Raw genomic sequence first — 22,776 nt, forward strand, 5'->3', positions numbered from 1 at the left:
GATGGGGCAGGATTCGATGGCTTCTCGGATAAAGTGGTAGCAAAGTCTTATGTGTTTGTTTGAGAGTGATGACATGTCTGTAAGTGCAATTGCCCTTGGTGTCAGCGAGGATCTGATGGGTTCTTTGGTTGTCTTTCCAGTGATATCTTGTATCAAGGCTGATAGCCAGATGGCTTCTTTGGTCGCATTGGTGAGTCCTATGTATTCGGCTTCCGTGCTTGATAACACGACTATGGGTTGTTTTCTAGTGTTCCAAGAGATGGTGCGGTTGTTGTACATGAACGCATATCTGGACATTGAGTGATGGTGAGGTTGCGTTCCCAAATCGCTGTCAGAATATCCTACAAGTCTGTTGTTGGTTCCTCCCAAGGTAAGTCTATAGGTTTTAGTCCCCTTAATGTATTTTAGGACCCTTTTTAGGGCTGTCCAATGAGTCGGACCTGGGTGTTAGACAAATTGCGAGAGTATTGATACAGAGAAGGATAGGTCAGGGCGTGTACCTAGCATAAGGTACATTATTTTTCCTATAGCTTCCCTGTAAGGTACGTTGATCATCTCGTTTCATTGAGTTTCGGTTGTAGGGGATTGATCTGTTGATAGGACAGTACCATGTTCTATGGGTGTGAGGACAGGTTTGCAGTTGTGCATGGTGAAGATCTTTAGCATCAAATTGATGTACGCTTGTTGGCCGAGGGTGACAGCGCATTTGTCTCTGTTTTGGATGATTTCAAAGCCTAATAACCAATTGATTTCACCTAGGTCGGATATTTCGTATTCAGAGCCTAAGTCGTTCTTGAATTTCTCTATATCCATTGCTGATTGGCAGGTTATTACCATATCGTCAACAGATACTCCAACAACCATACTATGTGGTTGTACATGTCTGGTGTAGACAGCATGGTCGTATTCGGATCTTGTGAATCCGATGCAAGCGGACATTTTGGTGAGTTTTTCGTACCATCTAAGTCCAGCTTGCTTAAGTCCATATATTCCCTTCTTTAGTTTACAGACCATTCCTTATTGATCTTTGTTCAAGTATCCAGGAGGCGTGTACATGTAGATTTCCTCCTCGAGGTTGGTGTTCAGGTAGGCACTTTTTATATCAACTTGGTGGATTTCCCAGTCCATTGATGCTGCATGTGATAGGATTATTCGATAGGACGTGAGGCGTGCTACAGCCGAGTATGTTTTGAGGTAATCCACCCCGTACTTTTGGCTATTGCCGTTTGCAACTAATCTTACTTTGTATTTGGATATAGCACCGTTTGCATCTTGTTTTATCTTGGTAACAAAGTGACATTTTATGATGTTCACTTGTTTTGGTGGGTAGACAAGGTCCCAGGTGTGTAGATGTTCGAGTTGCTTGAGCTCATTTTTCATCGCTGATCTCCATTTGTCACTATCAGGCCCTTTTAATGCCATATAGAGGGGTGGGCTGTTGTTGTCAGGCGACTCGGCAATCAGAGCGGTTAACTGATTGACATATCCTTCTTGATTCCCATCAAAAAGGGCTGTCCGTGCGATTGAGTTTCCCTCGTGTAGATTTTTATAGAATCCAGGTGTCTTTTGTGCGGTTTCACGTCTGGGCCTTTCATTTGATGGGGGGTGTTGATCTGTGTTGACAGGTGTGTGTTTGTCTCGTGGTCGACTTACTGACAAGGTTTCCTTGTTTAAGCCATCATCATTGTCCTTGGAGATGGGGATGTTCGTTTTGTTGTTGACAATTGGCAGGTTGGGAATAGAGTTGAGAGGTTTCTGGTAGGTGCCTATGGTATCTGGTTTGAATATGATGTTTTGTTCAACGCTGACCGTGCATTTTTCTGGCATATAAATCCGATGTCGATGATGAGAACTGGTGTTAGAAAACCACACACAAAGACAAACTAACACACAATCCTCCCAGATTCCACGGAACTTATTTATGGGCTTTGCCTCCTAGAACAGTGGAGTGGTCTGGTTGTTCGTGGGGTGGTACGTATAACAATCCTTCAAAGTAAAACTCAGTGACGTATGAGTGTGGGTTTTGAGGAGGAGGGATAGTTGAATTTATAGAAGGATAGGGGCTTTGTGGCGAGTAAAGACGAGCACTACCTTGCTAATCGTAGCACAAGGTAGGTTTGAGAATGACGAGGATGACGAGGTGACGAGGTTCCCAGTGATAGCAGGCTCCTGACGCACAAACTGTAGTGCTCAGAAGGACTCTAATCGAAAGGGATGACAATGACTTCAAAAATGGGAAGTGACGATGAGAGCAGTTGGCAGTGGTAGCAGTGGGAAGTGTTGTGATCACACTGGATCACAAGTAGCAGAGTAGTGAACTTGAGAGTAGAGAAGAAGTCTGGATTGGAGTTCTTGTTTTTTTTACAAGGTAAAATACAGGGGTTTATATAGTAAAAGAAAAGTAGGCTATGCACAGTATAGCTGTGCAAAAAGAATGAGAAATAATATGAAGTAAGGAATGTACACTGACAAATCCTGCGTAGGTAGTACAGGATAAGATTGTCAAAAAAAAGGAAAAGAAAGGGATAGAACAATGAATGCTATGAGTAATGTCACAGGTTTGTACAGCCATAAAGTAAAGTCCAATAGCAAAAAGAGAGCAGGAAAATCATGATGTCATGGGAAGATGCAGTCAAAAAAGGGCAAGGCAAAACACTATCAGTATCAACACAGTTTCTTTATTGTCAGTCAGGCATTCTAAAAAAAATATGTGTCCATAAAAATAATTCAAAAATCAAAAATAATCGCACTGTAAATGAATGTTCTGCTGAAAAAAAAGAAACTGGAGCCACCGGTCCACCACCTAGTCCAAATCTGACAGTTCCATGGCCTTACCAATGGACTGGTTGTGTTGGACCACCTGATCAAACAAGGGAGGGAGAGGAGTAGTTCCAATTTGGAACAAGTGAGTCCCAGGCAGCATGTGGTAGGTGTAGCTGTAGCGAAGACGATGGACAAAAGATAAGTGTACCCAAGTGAATGGGACAGCAATGAACATGGGCGACGCAAGGGGATGAACCTTCTCCAGCTCAAACACTACCCACCCACGCTCCAACCAGGCAAGACGAGCGACTGATGTTTTGATAGTATATGATGGTAGATCGATGTCATAAAGATGGACCTGTGGCCCTATTTGAACCGGCCGCCGGGGCTTTGCTGATATCAGCAGTGGCACGTGGTAGTCAACGGATTGGCGACGGAAGCGGATAGGAAGTGGTGACATCAGAAATGGTGGGGGAGCAAAGAAGACAAGGAGGAGGAGGCTGGAGGTGATGAGGAGGTGAACTAAAATGGGGATCCAGAAACGACCGTCGGGTGAGAATAAAAACGAGAGTAAGGGACCCATGGTGGGGCTAGGCAAAGGAAGGGAAGTGAAGGAAACGACAAAAGCGAGGGCGCAATGCAATGTGTAGCCAGTGGCGACACAAAAATTTGCCGAAATGCCGAAACGCGAAAAGTACCAAATGGAAAAGCAAAGGTGAGCATGACTGGATTGCCTAATAGAGGTGGTGCTGATCAGCCATAAGTTCGAAAAAGGCAATATTAATTACTATTCCACGTGGCACTGTGCCTGTGTGGCGCAAAGGCGAGTTTTTTTGAATATTTGCTTCGTTATTGACACCTGTCCATGCTACCAATCAACTTTGGTGCATGACAACGCTCACAGTGTACATTGATTTTGAAGCCTGGCTTGAAACCCAGAAAAACAGTGCTAAAATCAAAGTACTCAGGTCAGATCAAGGGGGTGAATATAGAAGTGAAGCATTTGATGCTCACCTGAAGTCTTGAGGTACCACTCAAGAGTTAACCGTACACAACTCTCCACAGCAGAATGGCGTGTCCAAAAGACTCAACTGGACTATAATCAAACTCTCTCGCACTATACTGGTCGACAGTGGACTTCTTAAATTCCTATGGAGTGAAGCTGTAAAGCATGCTGTATGGATAAAGAACAAAGCACCTACCTGTGCACTGGAAAATAAAACACCCTATGAAATGGTGAATAAAACCAAACCAAACCTATCTGATATTCATCCATTTGGCTGCCGCGTATTTGTACAAATGAAAAATGCAGGGAAACTCGACTCCAGAGCAAACAAAAGACATTTTGTGAGTTTTGACACAGAAAGCAAAGGCTATCGGTGTTATGCACCAAAGTTGATTGGTAGCATGGACAGGTGTCAATAACGAAGCAAATATTCAAAAAAACTCGCCTTTGCGCCACACAGGCACAGTGCCACGTGGAATAGTAATTAATATTGCCTTTTTCGAACTTATGGCTGATCAGCACCACCTCTATTAGGCAATCCAGTCATGCTCACCTTTGCTTTTCCATTTGGTACTTTTCGCGTTTCGGCATTTCGGCAAATTTTTGTGTCGCCACTGGCTACACATTGCATTGCGCCCTCGCTTTTGTCGTTTCCTTCACTTCCCTTCCTTTGCCTAGCCCCACCATGGGTCCCTTACTCTCGTTTTTATTCTCACCCGACGGTCGTTTCTGGATCCCCATTTTAGTTCACCTCCTCATCACCTCCAGCCTCCTCCTCCTTGTCTTCTTTGCTCCCCCACCATTTCTGATGTCACCACTTCCTATCCGCTTCCGTCGCCAATCCGTTGACTACCACGTGCCACTGCTGATATCAGCAAAGCCCCGGCGGCCGGTTCAAATAGGGCCACAGGTCCATCTTTATGACATCGATCTACCATCATATACTATCAAAACATCAGTCGCTCGTCTTGCCTGGTTGGAGCGTGGGTGGGTAGTGTTTGAGCTGGAGAAGGTTCATCCCCTTGCGTCGCCCATGTTCATTGCTGTCCCATTCACTTGGGTACACTTATCTTTTGTCCATCGTCTTCGCTACAGCTACACCTACCACATGCTGCCTGGGACTCACTTGTTCCAAATTGGAACTACTCCTCTCCCTCCCTTGTTTGATCAGGTGGTCCAACACAACCAGTCCATTGGTAAGGCCATGGAACTGTCAGATTTGGACTAGGTGGTGGACCGGTGGCTCCAGTTTCTTTTTTTTCAGCAGAACATTCATTTACAGTGCGATTATTTTTGATTTTTGAATTATTTTTATGGACACATATTTTTTTTAGAATGCCTGACTGACAATAAAGAAACTGTGTTGATACTGATAGTGTTTTGCCTTGCCCTTTTTTGACTGCATCTTCCCATGACATCATGATTTTCCTGCTCTCTTTTTGCTATTGGACTTTACTTTATGGCTGTACAAACCTGTGACATTACTCATAGCATTCATTGTTCTATCCCTTTCTTTTCCTTTTTTTTGACAATCTTATCCTGTACTACCTACGCAGGATTTGTCAGTGTACATTCCTTACTTCATATTATTTCTCATTCTTTTTGCACAGCTATACTGTGCATAGCCTACTTTTCTTTTACTATATAAACCCCTGTATTTTACCTTGTAAAAAAAACAAGAACTCCAATCCAGACTTCTTCTCTACTCTCAAGTTCACTACTCTGCTACTTGTGATCCAGTGTGATCACAACACTTCCCACTGCTACCACTGCCAACTGCTCTCATCGTCACTTCCCATTTTTGAAGTCATTGTCATCCCTTTCGATTAGAGTCCTTCTGAGCACTACAGTTTGTGCGTCAGGAGCCTGCTATCACTGGGAACCTCGTCACCTCGTCATCCTCGTCATTCTCAAACCTACCTTGTGCTACGATTAGCAAGGTAGTGCTCGTCTTTACTCGCCACAAAGCCCCTATCCTTCTATAAATTCAACTATCCCTCCTCCTCAAAACCCACACTCATACGTCACTGAGTTTTACTTTGAAGGATTGTTATACGTACCACCCCACGAACAACCAGACCACTCCACTGTTCTAGGAGGCAAAGCCCATAAACAAGTTCCGTGGAATCTGGGAGGATTGTGTGTTAGTTTGTCTTTGTGTGTGGTTTTTCTAACAACAGTTTTCATCATCGACAGCATGCAGTTTTTATTTTGCAGCATGAAGACATGGCTTTCTTGTGAGAAGTCGTCCGTTAGGGTGAGTACATACTTCTTCCCTATGTCTTCAACTGATGCAGGTCCCCACAGGTCAGAGTGGATTTGGTGGCCATATTTTGTTGCGCGCGTATAAGATTCTTTGGGGAAAGGGATACAATGTGCTTTGGCCTTAGCGCAGGCATTACAGAACATTATGTCAACACTTCTGTCAAGGATTATTCCTTCGGCCATACCAAAGGATATTAGGTGTTTGGCAGCTGAATGTCCTATATGACCCATTGCTCTGTGGAGCTGATTAACCGTCATAGTGACTACGCTAGTTTTATTTGCTGCTAACATTTCATTTGATAGAGTTTAATTCACTTGGTATAGTCCCTTTATCGCTGGGACACAAGCTATAATACGGCATTTTGGCTTGGGTGAGAGGATCTGACATAGGCCTCCTTCTATGTGAATTACATATTCGGCCTTGTCCATATGGCTCGAGGATATTAGCGTGGAGAACATTTCAGGTACATATATTGCATCTTTTAATGTGATGATAGTGCTCTTTGTTCCGTTTGGCAGACATATTACTACATTGCACCAACCTATAGCTTTTAAGGGTGAACCTCCAGCTGCTCGAATAGGTTCTGGGTGTATCATTTTGAAGCTGGTGAATAGGTCTTTGAACGGGCAAAAGTGGCAACTGTAGAGACTTGTACACAAAATATCAAGTCAAGGTTGTAAATCCAAATTCAAAAGCAAAGTCATCATTCGGATATCAAAGCGACAGGGGAAAAAACTACTGGGACACCGTCATCAGTACAGTAGTACAACAAAGTTTTCAAGTGACAACGAGGGAGTATAACGCCTACAAATTAGAAAAACTCGATAACATTGCCGCAAAAAAAGCCCTGGGTCAGTCCGTTGAAACAAGAGGAAAAATATAAAACAGTGATATATGTCGACTAAATTAACACCAAATGAATTCAAGCAGTTCATTTCTTCTTTTAATTACCTTGCCATTTGTGTATCACATCACATGACCGGCAAGCCAATCCTCCACAAATGTGCCCTCCAGCGGAATCCGGGCGTCCCAATGCGGCCACTTACTATTCAGAAATTGCGGGTGGGCAGCGACAAATGCTAGCCAGAAAGCATCACGACCCCATGTCTACTCCTGCAACTGGGTAGACAATGTAACAAGCCAGCTCTGTATGTTTTTATGGAGCGTGGTCCAATGTGACAGATTTAAGAAGTCGAAAGACAAAGGGAGGGGGAGGAACGTAACGGAAGGTTGGTCGGTAGAAATGGTGGAAGGTTGATTGACGGAAACAGTGGAATATGATTGTTCTGAACTCGTGTAATAGGTCTGCCATCATCCGGCGTGTATTTGGGGTGTATTTGAAAAAATAAAAAAAACTTGCCTCGCCCGAATGCAAGGAGTCTAACTCATGCCCTGCCCACGTAATGGCGTTGATCACAGGTTTGGTGAAAAGGCTGCACTTTCCACCCAAAGACACCGAGACTTCAACTGGCCATAAAAATGAAAATAAAATAAAACGGTCTATTAGACTGTATTTTTCAGAAATGAGGAACAAGGACTTACAATGTCATTGTGAGCAAGATAACCTGGGACAGCACCAGGGAAACATATGGTGAGAAGCAAAGGCTGCAGCGCTGCGTCTTTGGACTCGTGGAACTGAATTGCCGGGAAGAGGTTTGAAGTTTGAACGCTTTTGTGTTCACTCACTGGTGAATCCATGCTTGGGTGGTGAGAAATTTCAAAGAAGGAACAACGCACTGTACTCGGGTTTGAGCACACACGTAACTGTGTTGATCAGTGGGTGGCGTCTCTGGGTCATCACAGTGATCATTAATCTTCAACTCACGCAATCAACTCCTTCGAGTCAGAAACTAAAGATGAGATGAGGCAAAATGAGAACAAAAGGCTGATAGATGGAAATGGTAAGTTTATTTGTATGATTATTTACCGCTAGTGACTATTTTCACAGTCTTCCAATACTGCAACTTGCGCAAAAAATGTGTTGTTTGCACTGTTTGCCCGTTGAAGGCAGGAGAGCTCCGGACTATGGATATCAGGGTAGTCAAGAAACATTTGGAAAGTGGTATTCACAGCCGTCACATTGACTTCCTCTGCTCTGGAGCATGTTCAGTATCCAATCTGTTCATTTATCAGGGGCGCAACAGCTTTTGGTTTAATAGAAGTGAAGACATGATAGATGACAATTCAGACTTGGAGATTCCACAAGTTTCCCGCTCTCCCCAACCTGTTGCGCACAAAAAATCTAATTTGCCTTCAAGCTCTTCTAACTCAGCACCACCAGAAGAATACAAATACTATTTTTTATTGGAGCTCTGGCAGCCAGACCAAGACAATCGGATATACAATATCAGGGTAAATAATAGTGTGGATTTATTTGAAGAGCTGCAACAGTCACTTAAGGCCGGTACTTTTCTATATCCAACCCCTCTTCCTCCTCAAAATGAAATCAGATTCAATGACGGCTTTGAATCAAACTTTGGGATCAAATTGCCGTGTAAGTCAGTACATTTCAATCTTATTTCTCTTTGCTAAATATGACATTAGCTGAGGAGATTCCATTGTTGTCCTCAAGTACTGGACTGTGCACTGGGACCAAAGTATCTCTGGATAATCCATATTGTCCATGGCCATCAAAAGCGGTAGGAAGTTCTTTTCAATTACCGGCTCTGTACTCATTTAGTTTAAGCATTTTTTATCAGCCCTTTTATTTGGATCTGCACGGATTCCATTCTCAGATGTGCAGAAACATGCCATACTAAACTGGGCAAAAGAACTTGGTGCCCAAAATGTACCCTCACTCTATTCTATCAAAAAATGCAGCAAACGAGTTTCTGAACTTCTTGGGAACATTACGGACGGGGTCACTTCACAATTGGGCAATATATTCTATATGAACGACATCGGTAAAGCTATTGCAAAGGTAACTGCATTAAGTGACAAATCCAAATTACTAACAAATGATCTTAGGACTACGCAAATCCGCTCACCCGCTTTGCCATGCAAGACTATCCTGAAGATGGTGGAAGCGGGATGTCTGAAGTCTTCAATGGCGAGAAACTACTAACACAGATGCAGTCACCTCCAGCAGCTCGTGTTCTGGATAAGATTTATTTTATCAACAAGCTCCTTCAAGAAAATTTGGGCAGGTATTTTATCCCAGAACAGTTTTTCTTAGCATCTTACCCGTCTACGGACAACAATGCGCCTACAGATAAAGAGCTCTATGCTCTGGGTTGTCCTGTCAAGCGCACTGAAGCAGGTTTTATCGTAAATGACGAAAAAGAAATCATTCCGACTTCGGCATTTATTCGCTTATTCAAAGACATTCTTTTGCATGAAGGTGAATTATCTTGCAGACTCATGGGTGTGTTTAATTTACATACACTTTATTTTCCCCATCTATTATACTCATTATTTCACAGAATCATCTAAAAAATATGCAGAGCTCATGCCACATCCACTTTGCCAGAAGGCCAACGGCCAAATAGTGTACTCTGTGCCATTAACCATTTTTATGGATGATGTCTCTGGCAATATCTCAAAACAGTGGAATAAACACCATACTATCTACATGTCAAATGCAAATTTGCCTCGCGAGCTGCTCAAAAAGGAGTTTTTTGTTTGTTTTGTATCATCCTCTCCTCATGCAGCACCAATGGAGTTGATGCGGGTGATGAAGGATCCGATATGGTATGTTTGCATGGCTTAGAGTTCGGACTACTTAAACTAACAAAAACCAGTAAAACAGCAGAAACTGGATCATCGCTTGGGACTGTAGGGATGAGCAAGAAGTTATGCTCATCCCTTATGGTCTATTCATTGCAGGAGACAATCTGATGCAGGCGGAGGAGTGTAGTCACGCAGGGCTAGGTTGCAACTACTTCTGTCAAATATGCAAAGTAGGTGGCATGAATAAATACAAAAAATCCGAAGCAGGGTACAATAGTTTATTTGTGGTATGTACATTGCGGTTACAATTTCTCTCTCTCTCTCTTACACTAATGTTACAATAGCCAGGGGCCTTGCATACCCCAGAAAAAACAGCGGAGAAGATCTGTTGCCAATTTGATAGTCCCTTCAAATCCGGTGCAACTGAAAAAATTAAGGTATCGACAGCTTCCAAAGGTGTGAGTGATCAAACATCAGCAAGAATTATTCAGACAGTGGTCAAAATGGGGAAAAAAGTTAAGAAAACAAGAAGCAGGACAGCGAGTTGTACCAGAAGTAGAAATACAAGCCTCGTTGGAAAAAGAGTTTGAAGAGCTGATGCAAGGCCTCAAATACAAGGATGTGATCAATCCACTCCTTGGCATGGAAGGTGAGTTTTATGCGGTCTGTTTGTTGTACGCACACCTCACACTGGGACAGGCCTTGATATTCATATGGATACGCCTACGGAAATATTGCATACAGTTTTATTAGGAGTTGTGAAATATGTCTGGTTTCAAACAATCTTTCTTCTTGAGAAAAACAAGCTACTCGATATCTTCCAAATGCGCCTCGAGTCCATCAAACAACACGTTATGAATTGTTCAACCATATTTTCAGGCTCTTGTGTATTTTTAGCAATCAACAGGCGCCAAGTAAGGACACTTGTCATATATTTGCTCACCAGGATACCATCAAACACATTGCTACAGGCGGTTACTGGTATCACACTGTAAATAAGACGTGGGTTTGGGGGGGCTCAGAGGTGCTTGGGTACATGGAAACTCATCCACATCAGGCTAAATTACTTGGATTACCAAGTTGTGATTCACCTGAGCCAGGTAAGCCCTTTTTATTAAAGTGATCCAATCCTGATGCCTCTCTCACTTGTAGGTACTGGCATTATTCTCAAAATCGGTGGAAAGAAGGACACCATCACTTGGAAGAAGTCCCGCTGCGCGGCAGTACTGCTAAACATCAAGGAACGTCCTGGACTCACACTTTACAGGGGAAAGTCTTTGATAATAAAGGTGGGCAATAATGTGTCGGTGGATAACCACATCATATTCTACCATCCTGTTGAAAATAAGGTAAGAAGTTGTGTTAGTTGGAAATTTCACACTCATCCATTGATTTTCTATAGCCATGTATTGGCCAAATTCATGAAGTCTTGATTTAAAGCGACACAAAAGCAATTGAATGTATCTCAATTTAACTACTGTTGTTCTCGCCTGCCCTGCATCCTTTGCTGCAAGTTTTGTGCTTGGACCTGCTTGATGAAGAAATTGTTACTTCTAGCGAAGTAAGTCAACTTTCATATTAAAATTTATACCTGTATCTTACTAGAACTACAGAACATTATTTGTGCTGTTAATATCCAGCATAATTGTATTGACTCTAAATGCGTTGATACATCTCATATACATCTGCAACAGGAACGTACTCGGAGCATCAGGACAAAAGCCATTATCAGGCACAAAAACACCTCAAGGTACCTCCTTAACTCTTTCTCGATCCACAACTATGAGCACATCTATATGGCCCTCCCCGAGAGTTTGCGTAGTACCCCTCTCCGCATCACCAACATTGAAGAGGTCCAAAAAGTGGCTGTTCAGCAAATGGAAAACACCAAGTCAGCAAACAGTCCCAGTGAGGCGGCAGAGAACGTAGAAAATGGTACCAGTGAGGCAGTGGAGAACACAGAAAATGGTACTGCTAACACCAACAACCTACAACTGGCCTTTGACCATCAACCAAACAAGCCAAAGATTGCCCGCAAGCAACATAAGAAATGTGCGCCTGTATGGTCTGTGTCATCCCAAGCACTCTCACTGTAACAACCAAGAGTTAGTTACTCTGGCGCACACAGGAACACACTATAAAGAAGATGATAGGGAGTGGTTACCCCTTAGGCTGCAGTGAGTTAGTTGTGCTAGACAACAGGAGGACTCACTGAGTCCTTCCCCATGTATTGCTCCTGTATATATACTGAATACATGTTTGTTTGTACATATGTACTGTACAGTTGCTAGAGGCAGTGGCTGCCGATGTCATGGGGCCTAGCCTGTGTGACCAGCTCCACTGCGTGAGATACTTGTATCTAAAATAAGACTAAAGGCAGCACCGCACGAGAAAGGTGGAGTTTGAACTACAAGGGGAAGTGCCACATGGCACAGTGTGAAAACTACAGTACAAGGTTAAAGCAGAGAATGAAATTTAAAGGAAAGGTCCGAAAATGAAAAGTAAAGTAAATAGTCACATGACTGGTCATGTAACTTGGAAAATAAAAGTAGAAGTACAAAAGTGAAGCGTAAGTAGGTGCTGGTATGTTAATTGTAACACTCACCCCCAGCACCATCTCAAGTGTTTGCATCCTCTTTGCAACCTGGTACGTCCTTTGGCCCGTTTCCATCCACTTTGCGCACACCATCCCAAGCACTCCACTCTTCCGCGTTTATATCCTCCTCGCAACCTGGTTTATCCTCTGTCCATCTCCAGCCGCATCAACCACCACCTGGCCCATACCCATCCACTTCACACATGCCATCCCAAGCACTCTTTCCCCCGGTGCCACCTCAACCGTGCTACTCCCCTGCGCTATTCCAAGCACATTACTCCCCCACGCTATCCCAAGTGCAGTACTCCCCTGTGCCATCCCAAGCAAGATGTTCCCCCACACCATCCCAAATACAGTACTCCCTCACGCAATCCCAGGCGCTCTACTCCCCCATTCCATCCCAAGCACAACACTCCCCTGTTTTTATACCTCTTTTGCAACCTGGTTTGTCCTCTGTTCATCTCCAGCCTCTCTAGCTGCGGCCAATGCAGAATCACCCTCCTGGCCTGTATTCATCCACTTTGCACACACCACTACATTCCCCCTCCTACATGTCCCACGGAGCGTTACCACCACCCGCAATCCCTCCCCTGTTTGCATTCTCCCAACTGGCTCACCCTATCCCCATTTATAATAACAGATTTGCCCAACTACCTGCATCTGGTGGTACTACCCTACCATTGTACCGATCAACTCACTCAAGCAAGCCATAATTTTTCGAGACTCAATTCAATGTACGCCCATTATAAGTTTTTCTTGTATTTCTATTTTACATTTTGTAGTTTCCAGCTCGATGATACTGACATTTTGCCAAAAATAACATGTGAACAAATAAACAATGGAACAAACAGCATTGTCAAATTTGCTCACTAATCATCCCAAGTTTGCTGATGCCTTCAGTTGTTTTTCCAACAGAACATTCACCCGTTGTCGATGATGAGAATTATTGTTAGAAAACCACACACAAAAACAAACTAACACACAATCCTCCCAGATTCCACGGAACTTGTTTATGGGCTTTGCCTCCTAGAACAGTGGGTGCTCTGGTTGTTCGTGGGGTGGTATATATGAGGATCCTTCAAAGTAAAACCCAGAGGTGTATGAGTGTGGGTTTTGAAGAGGAGGGATAGTTGAATTTATAGGAAGATAGGTGCTTTGTGGCGAGTATAGACGAGCACTACCTTGCTAATGGTAGCACAAGGTAGGTTTGAGAACGACGAGGATGACGAGGTGATGAGGTTCCCAGTGATAGCAGGCTCCTGACACACAAACTGTAGTGCTCAGAAGGACTCTAATCAAAAGGAATAACAATGACTTCAAAAGTGGGAAGTGACGATGACAGCAATTAACAGTGGTAGCAGTGGGAAGTGTTGTGACCACACTGGATCACAAGTAGCAGAGAATAGTGAACTTGAGATTAGAGAAGAAGTCTGGATTGGAGTTCTTGTTCTTTTTTTACAAGGTAAAATACAGGGGTTTATATAGTAAAAGAGAAGTAGGCTATGCACAGTATAGCTGTGCAAAAAGAATGAGAAAGAATATGAAGGAAGGAATGTACGCTGACAAATCCTGTGTAGGTAGTACAGGATAAGATTGTCAAAAAAAGAAAAGAAAGGGATAGAACAATAAATGCTGTGAGTAATATCACAGGTTTGTACAGCCATAAAGTAAAGTCCAATAGCAAAAGGAGAGCAGGAAAATCATGATGTCATGGGAAGATGCAGTAAAAAAAGGGCAAGGCAAAACACTATCAGTATCAACACAGTTCCTTTATTGTCAGTCAGGCATTCTAAAAAAATATGTGTCCATAAAAATGATTCAAAAATCAAAAATAATTGCACTGTAAATGAATGTTCTGCTGAAAAAAAAGAAACTGGAGCCACCGGTCCACCACCTAGTCCAAATCTGACAGTTCCATGGCCTTACCAATGGACTGGTTGTGTTGGACCACCTGATCAAACAAGGGAGGGAGAGGAGTAGTTCCAATTTGGAACAAGTGAGTCCCAGGCAGCATGTGGTAGGTGTAGCTGTAGCGAAGACGATGGACAAAAGATAACTGTACCCAAGTGAATGGGACAGCAATGAACATGGGCGATGCAAGGGGATGAACCTTCTCCAGCTCAAAAACTACCCACCCACGCTCCAACCAGGCAAGACGAGCGACCGATGTTTTGATAGTATATGATGGCAGATCGACGTCATGAAGATGGACCTATTGCCCTATTTGGACCGGCCACCGGGGCTTTGCTGACATCAGCAGTGGCACGTGGTAGTCAACGGATCGGCGACGGAAGCGGATAGGAAGTGGTGACATCAGAAATGGTGGGGGTGCAAATAAGATGAGGAGGAGGAGGGTGGAGGTGACAAACAAGTGGATTAGAATGGGGACCCAGAAACGACCGTCAGGTGAGAATAAAAAGGAGAGGAAGGGGTCCATGGTGGGGCTAGGCAAAGGAAGGGGAATAAGGGAAACGACAAAAGCGAGGGTGCAATGCAATGTGTAGCCAGTGGCGACGCGAAAATTTGCCGAAATGCCGAAACGCGGAAAGTACCGGATGGAAAAGCAAAGGTGAGCGTGACTGGATTGCCTAATAGAGGTGGTGCTGATCAGCCACAAGTTCAAAAAGGGCAATATTAATTACTATTCCACGTGGCACTGTGCCTGTGTGGCACAAAGGCGAGTCTTTTTGAATATTCGCTTCGTTATTGACACCTGTCCATGCTACCAATCAACTTTGGTGCATGACAGCGGGTAAATTCAATAATAGAAAACTAAGGAACTATACATGAATATGTAAGGCTTTATATAGCTAACTGTCCGTCCCTCAGACCGAAAGGAGAGTAAACAAAAAGTGGTCTGAGGAATAAATCGTCCAATAAGAAAAAGAAAACAACTATTGTACAACTTTAACTTGATTAATCAGCGGGTGAGAGAATTGTACTAATAATAGATGTTTGTCACGCTTGTTTATGAACCGTATCCTCATGATGAGGTACGATCCTGATCAAAGCGTTTATTAGTATATCCAGGCCTTAATGGGGCTTGGAGCTGGTTGGCGAGATGCCTACTACCAGTTCCTACCCATTATGCTGGCTGGCTAGGAGTGATACCCAGTCTCTGATCTGTGATATAAAGTGGTAACGGTGGTTAAGAAAGCCTGTGAGGGCTATGAGAAGTAAGATGGCAAATAATACCTCTAGCCCTAGAGCCAGAGATGTAATGGGAAAGGTGTTCGAGAACCAAGACATAGAGAAGATAAGAAAATAATAAAATGGTCCTTACACATTGGACTCTGGGTACTGTATACCTGTCATACTCTCTAATAATCTAGTTACTCACATTGGACTCTAGTTCCAGTCCCTGATAGCTCTCAGCAAGTGGTTAGACACTTCTTTTAAGCTTTGTTCTTAATACTTAATGCCCACTGAAACTCATTGGTGCTTGCTAAGGCTCTCTAGATTGTCAGTTAACACTTTTCTGCCTTCTAAAGCTACTTTGGGCCTTCATGTTTGCTGGTTTGAAGCTCCCTGAATTCAATGCCTTGATACTAACTGAAGCTACTTGGGGCTTTTATGTCCTCTCTGGATAGTTGCTTAATACTTTGTTCCTGCTGAAGCTGCTTGTGGCTTTCACCTTGCTGCTGTCTGAAGCTCCTTTAGGAGCCTCAACTATAGAGTCTCTTCAAAATTTGATGTCATGGATATGTGCAGATAATAATGTGAAATCATTATGAACATATGCAGATAAAATTGTAAAACTATTGTGAACACATGCAGATAAAATTATGAAATAATTGAATTGCTTACTTTTAACACCTTTAACAGTACTATGCAACTGTTTATTGCATAATAGCAACAGTTGATATTAAAGTTGTCAGTAAGTATTGTATTTTATTTAGTATTTCTCTTGTAGAAAAGGTCCATGATAAATGAAAATTGTAAAATAAATGGAAGCAAATAAAAAATTAACATTGGTTTTCTAAACTGTGAAACTTGATAATTTAACCTTGTGGCACAAGAGAATAAAACAGATATGAAAAAAAAAGGTAAATTCATAATGTACTTTCAATTTATACTAGACAAACAAGGCAGATAAATTAAAATTTCATCTGTATGAAAAAGTTTTAATTTTGTGTGCTAAAACATATTAAAAGATGTAGCTAAAATACATCATGTTTTAAGAGTCAAAATTTTGAATGAGAGCTGTATTTTTAATGTTTTATTTTCAGTAAAACATTTCAGAAGTGTCAGTCAGAAATATTGTGATTACATAGTGTTAAAATTCATAATAAGAGTGGGATGAAAATCTTGATTTTGAACATCATTTAGTCAATAATATCTCTGCAGAAAAATCATGATGACAACCAATGAAAATTATCTATGATTCTTAACTTTACTTAGAATTTTTACCTGAGATAAATTTCAGATATTTACACCATTATTTCCTTTAAAACAATGTGAGCATAAATACTAAAAAGTTGTTAATAAGTACAAATTTTTTCACTATTTTATCTATCAAAAAATTGTATGTAAATTTTGTCTTTGAATAGCATTTTTTCACAATATTATTCAAGAGTAAAATTGGTCATTTCCCCCAGTCACAGGGGCACAAACTGCCTGTATATAGGCAATAGCGACTGGACTGGGGACAGTCACTTAAGGTCGCGGACGTACAGTACACGGCCAGTCGGGTAAACCATATCAGCGATATCTTAAATAGACTGTGTCCGGGAAATATCGGCAATATATGCTAGCAATCCTTTTCCCGCTACAAAGTGTCATTGTATATAACATATATAGAAGCTATGGCCTTGAGTGATATAGAATCAATGTCGTCAGAGTGAGCTTGTGACATGATTTTTTGACCGCTGGGATATTGTTTGGGATATCAGTTTTCTGTCACTCATAGAGATATAGCTGATACATAACTAGGCATATATAGTGCATATATCTCAGTAAGATATGCAAACCAACAAGGCAAAGAATATTGCCAGTATATGGCACCCACATGTTCAATATATATCTAGATAGACACTGGCCAAATATTAGAATGCATCTGTATTTTTCATATGTTAATTACTCAGAGGTGCAAAAACTGAAAAAGTATAAAATAGCAGTATATTACGATCATGAGACTATACAGGTAGCATTACGAGCAACATGGAATGTAAATATAACATGAATGACAAGGACTTTACCACAGAAGAGCTTTCTGGATAGTATCCTGCCATTCAGGCTGCGAGACTACAAGTGAACCAGAGACCTTGCGGCGTCCAGGAAGTTCAAGAAGATCTTGCTGGAAATACTCCATTATAATACTGTTTAATGTATAAGCTCCGGTACTATGGTTAAAGTGTGGTACATACGTGCAATAGCAATCTTCAAAACCTTGACCGTTGCAAGATATCTCTCCTGCCCATTTCCGAATTAAATCAAGCAAGAAGTTGACAAATCTTCAATACTTAACCTTGGTCCAGACAACCGGGGTTCCGTCAAGACCAAAACCAGATGACTTGGAGTCAATTTCTGGAGTGTTGCTCTCTTCATCGTTGTCATTCTCCTTATGTTCTCAATTGTCATTGTCATCCAACTCCCTAATATTGTCATCTTGATTATCACTGTTGACTCTTTTCTTCGTGGTTATCATCATTATCACACCAAATGCCATCCATACCTTGTTCTCTGAAGTCCCCCCCATCATGGTTGGAGTTCAAATCCTCGTATTCTTCTCCCTCATTCATCTCCCTCTCAAGCTGGTCAATATCAATATCCAATTCATTCTCAAGCTTCCTGCGGATCTCCGGGTGCATGAAACATATCATGTGAGGAGAATAAAGCTTGTCAACCAATATTTTGTCATAGTTAGATGTATCAATCAGGAAAATATGAAGACAGCATCGCTGGAATGGTTTTTGAGAAGTAGTTCTGAATGTAAAAAATAAATATACCAAAATAGCAAATTGGATCCAATGGGATGAGTCTACCTCCATACCTTTGTTTGTTATAGGTTTGATAGCATCTATAATGGATAGTTTCAAGCGGATCAACTTCATTAACTGATAAAATATTAGTAAGTCATGAATGAAGAGAACGTTCAAACTTACATCCTTCTTGATTGTTCCCCAAACGGACGACAAAATCTTTGTCAGAAGCTTGCTTAGAATATTGTACAGTCCTTTATTTTCAAAAACCAGCGGATTGATTTTGAAGAGTTCACAATGTTGCTGAATAAGTGTCTGCAAAAAAGAGTAAGCTTATGATGTGCAAAGAAAATAGGGGTGAACCATAACATGTCTGTGCATTTCTGTCACATAAGCTGTGATGCTAGGGGACAGTAGACATACAATGATTTGGCCCTTGAGTTTGACCTGTCTCACAAGTGTCAGTAATCACTATCACCAATTAAAACTGTGACTTACTTCAAAATCTTTCATACTGAGTTGCTTCTCCAGCTCGCAAATATGGTTTGCATGGTCTTGCTGCAGAATAGAAGCATGGATATCAAGAAGCATGAAGTAAAAACCACCAAACTGTAAAGGGAGCACTCTAGTATTGAAATAAAATACAAAAAATGAAATACATCTATAAAATCATGTAGCTTTTCCTCAGCTACACCATGTTCTGTGGATAGCTTTCTTTGCATATTGCTTGAGCCGTTTTACTTGATGGGACAAGATCTGGAGAAATTCTTCCTCCTAGTTATGGTCCCTCTCTTGTTGGCGGCCCAAACTAGCCGCCACATCCAAGGAGGTTCCAGAACTTGTAGTCCTGGGCTGAGTATATGGCGCCTGGGAGAAATCACAATCCTCTGACATAGAAGCTTGATGGTTGGATTTCCTGTGCAAAGTTGACTTGGCACTAGATGTTGTCTTTGAGGAGGGAACAATGGATCCACATCCAGAATTTGAGTCCTCTCTATTGCCATCTGTGGTGGAACTGGGCACCGTAGAACGTCTGAGAGACAGTGGCTTGACCAACTGTGATGTAGGACCTCCTGTGGGCCTGCGCAGCGAGTATTGTTGGACCATCATCTTTGCAAATTGACGTTGAGGACGGTGTCATGCACCAAAGTTGATTGGTAGCATGGACAGGTGTCAATAACGAAGCAAATATTCAAAAAAACTCGCCTTTGCGCCACACAGGCACAGTGCCACGTGGAATAGTAATTAATATTGCCTTTTTTGAACTTGTGGCTGATCAGCATCACCTCTATTAGGCAATCCAGTCACGCTCACCTTTGCTTTTCCATCCGGTACTTTCCGCGTTTCGGCATTTCGGCAAATTTTTGTGTCGCCACTGGCTACACATTGCATTGCACCCTCGCTTTTGTCGTTTCCCTTATTCCCCTTCCTTTGCCTAGCCCCACCATGGACCCCTTCCTCTCCTTTTTATTCTCACCTGACGGTCGTTTCTGGGTCCCCATTCTAATCCACTTGTTTGTCACCTCCACCCTCCTCCTCCTCATCTTATTTGCACCCCCACCATTTCTGATGTCACCACTTCCTATCCGCTTCCGTCGCCGATCCGATGACTACCACGTGCCACTGCTGATGTCAGCAAAGCCCCGGTGGCCGGTCCAAATAGGGCAATAGGTCCATCTTCATGACGTCGATCTGCCATCATATACTATCAAAACATCGGTCGCTCGTCTTGCCTGGTTGGAGCGTGGGTGGGTAGTTTTTGAGCTGGAGAAGGTTCATCCCCTTGCATCGCCCATGTTCATTGCTGTCCCATTCACTTGGGTACACTTATCTTTTGTCCATCGTCTTCGCTACAGCTACACCTACCACATGCTGCCTGGGACTCACTTGTTCCAAATTGGAACTACTCCTCTCCCTCCCTTGTTTGATCAGGTGGTCCAACACAACCAGTCCATTGGTAAGGCCATGGAACTGTCAGATTTGGACTAGGTGGTGGACCGGTGGCTCCAGTTTCTTTTTTTTCAGCAGAACATTCATTTACAGTGCGATTATTTTTGATTTTTGAATCATTTTTATGGACACATATTTTTTTAGAATGCCTGACTGACAATAAAGGAACTGTGTTGATACTGATAGTGTTTTGCCTTGCCTTTTTTTTACTGCATCTTCTCATGACATCATGATTTTCCTGCTCTCTTTTTGCTATTGGACTTTACTTTATGGCTGTACAAACCTGTGACATTACTCACAGCATTCATTGTTCTATCCCTTTTTTTTCCTTTTTTTGACAATCTTATCCTGTACTACCTACACAGGATTTGTCAGCGTACATTCCTTCCTTCATATTCTTTCTCATTCTTTTTGCACAGCTATACTGTGCATAGCCTACTTCTCTTTTACTATATAAACCCCTGTATTTTACCTTGTAAAAAAAACAAGAACTCCAATCCAGACTTCTTCTCTACTCTCAAGTTCACTACTCTGCTACTTGTGATCCAGTGTGGTCACAACACTTCCCACTTCTACCACTGTCAACTGCTGTCATTGTCACTTCCTACTTTTGAAGTCATTGTCATCCCTTTCAATTAGAGTCCTTCTGAGCACTACAGTTTGTGCGTCAGGAGCCTGCTTGTTAGTTTTGGTGATTCTGCACCTTTGTGCTACCTCTATACTTTCATTCCTTTCTCTATCTATTGCTCTACCATTCAGTATTGATTGTGTTCTCTATTATTCCGCCTTTGTGGCTCCTTTGTTTACCTTTGTTTACAAAACATCGGACAGTACTGCAGAGTCCAATGCTTCCTATTCTCTAGTTACTCACATTGGACTCTAGGTACTGTATACCTGTCATACTCTCTAATAATATAGTTACTCACATTGGACTCTAGTTTCCAGTCCCTGATTGCTCTCAGCAAGTGGCTAGACACTTCCTTCAAGCTTTGTTCTTAATAGGTTATGAGCCCTGTGCTCTAGCCATCTTCCTGACCTCATATCTCACCATCCAAGCGTCCTACTGCTTATCCATCGTAACCATCGTCTTCTGGGACTCCTATTATCCCATCCATCATCTCAGATTACTCTGATCTCATCCTGATCTCCAACAACAACTCCTTGTTGCAAGTTACCCCCATTTTGGACGCTTTTTTGGTCTTATCTGCATCATATCTCATCCAATCCTTATCTGATCGTCCCCATACTTCTATCATCGTCTTCTACGGCCTAAATAACCCTAGGAGACCTGTCAGAGCGGTCGGATTTGAGCTGGATCTTTCTGTGAGCCTTCATCATCATTTGATCACCTTTTGGCCCCCTACTCCATATCTCCACTTCCTGTGCTCGGATCTTGGCCCTATTTCAGCCATCTAGTACCCTATACTATCGCACTCTACACCCTCAATTTGGGGACAATCCATCCACTCCATCACCCTCTGTGAAGTTCGCATTTTTGGCACTTTCACCCCTATTGCACCCCTATTGCATATCTCCACATCCTGTGCTTCACTTGTTGTGATATTTGGGCCATCTATTGCTCTATATAAATGTTCCATATACCTCTGATTAGGGGGCAATCCATCCATCCTATCTGTCTCTGCATCATTTTCGACTTTTTGCCCTATTTTTCGCTTTTTGGCATATCTGGTGTGTGCATAAAGCTCCAATCTTCTCTACTCTGTCCATTATCAGATAGAACAAGCCTATAGACTGTGAAGCTCGCTTGCATTGCCTCAGTTTGCTGTTGCCTAGAGCCTCTCTCAGTCTGCGGTGTTTGGGGAGCTTAAGTCACTTTGTTGACTCATATACAAGCCCTATTAACCAACACTGTCTCGAGGCGATTTCTCTGTTAATATCAGTGTGGTATTGAAAGGGGAACACAGGCGTAACCCTGTAGCAGCACTAGGAAGCCTTAGCACCCTCCTGGATCGCTTTTGGACGCTTTTTGGACCCTATTTGGACCTATCCTTGCGCTTTCTGACCCTCTCCATATCCTCTCTCTACCGCCTCACCATCTTATCTGCTCGCCTCCTACTGTTGCCCATCGCCTTTGCCACTGTTCAATCGCCTATAGCCGTCTCCTAAATCATTTATCTTTGCTCTATCGTCTTAAACAACACCCATCATGTCTGACTCTGACCCAAAGTTCCATCCCTTGTCTGGCACTAACTACCCCCAGTGGAGTGGTGAAATGCAAGCTTGGTTGATGACCAAGGGACTGTGGAGGCTTGTCTCTGGTGCTGAAAAGTGTCCTGGGACTGACGCTGAAGCAATAGAGAAATGGGAGTTGAGAGCTGAAAAGGCTGCTGGTGCATTATACCTCAATGTCACCAAAGAGCAGCGCATCCATCTTGATGGCATCATTGATGATCCTGTCAAGATCTGGGAGAAACTGGCCATTGTGCACGTCTCTAAGAAGCCTGGGACGAGATTTAACGCCTATGACGACTTCTTCTCTATTAGAAAGAAGGAGGACGAGTCCCTGCAGTCTCTCATGACCAGAATTGACGAAGGCATGCATCAGATTCAAAATCTTCGTCCTACAGGGTTCTCATTGTCTGAA

At 42.6% G+C, this 22,776-nt stretch overlaps 3 protein-coding genes across 3 annotated transcripts; 2 read left to right on the forward strand and 1 right to left on the reverse strand.

Moving 5' to 3' along the window:
* Positions 1-8,204: 8,204 nt before the first annotated feature.
* On the forward strand, positions 8,205-12,776 carry SERLADRAFT_439567 (uncharacterized protein; the record flags this gene model as incomplete). Its single annotated transcript, XM_007319981.1, has 13 exons — positions 8,205-8,529; positions 8,580-8,674; positions 8,722-8,955; positions 9,003-9,399; positions 9,458-9,725; positions 9,784-9,991; positions 10,049-10,141; positions 10,200-10,353; positions 10,404-10,591; positions 10,651-10,804; positions 10,857-11,053; positions 11,399-11,756; positions 12,316-12,776. The coding sequence occupies 13 exons, from the start codon at positions 8,205-8,207 to the stop codon at positions 12,774-12,776; spliced, it is 3,132 nt and encodes a 1,043-aa protein (XP_007320043.1).
* Positions 12,777-17,755: 4,979 nt separating this feature from the next.
* On the reverse strand, positions 17,756-18,812 carry SERLADRAFT_409370 (uncharacterized protein; the record flags this gene model as incomplete). Its single annotated transcript, XM_007319982.1, has 6 exons — positions 17,756-17,868; positions 17,975-18,137; positions 18,249-18,356; positions 18,405-18,536; positions 18,645-18,668; positions 18,720-18,812. The coding sequence occupies 6 exons, from the start codon at positions 18,810-18,812 to the stop codon at positions 17,756-17,758; spliced, it is 633 nt and encodes a 210-aa protein (XP_007320044.1).
* A 3,526-nt stretch (positions 18,813-22,338) lies between these two features.
* SERLADRAFT_349895 (uncharacterized protein) lies at positions 22,339-22,776 on the forward strand (the record flags this gene model as incomplete). The annotated part of the gene is made up of 1 exon (XM_007319983.1): positions 22,339-22,776. A coding segment is annotated over one exon (438 nt), but the record flags the coding sequence as incomplete, so codon positions are not given.

Source organism: Serpula lacrymans (genome assembly GCF_000218685.1).
Source record: "Serpula lacrymans var. lacrymans S7.9 unplaced genomic scaffold SERLAscaffold_9, whole genome shotgun sequence".
Lineage (NCBI taxonomy): Eukaryota > Fungi > Basidiomycota > Agaricomycetes > Boletales > Serpulaceae > Serpula > Serpula lacrymans.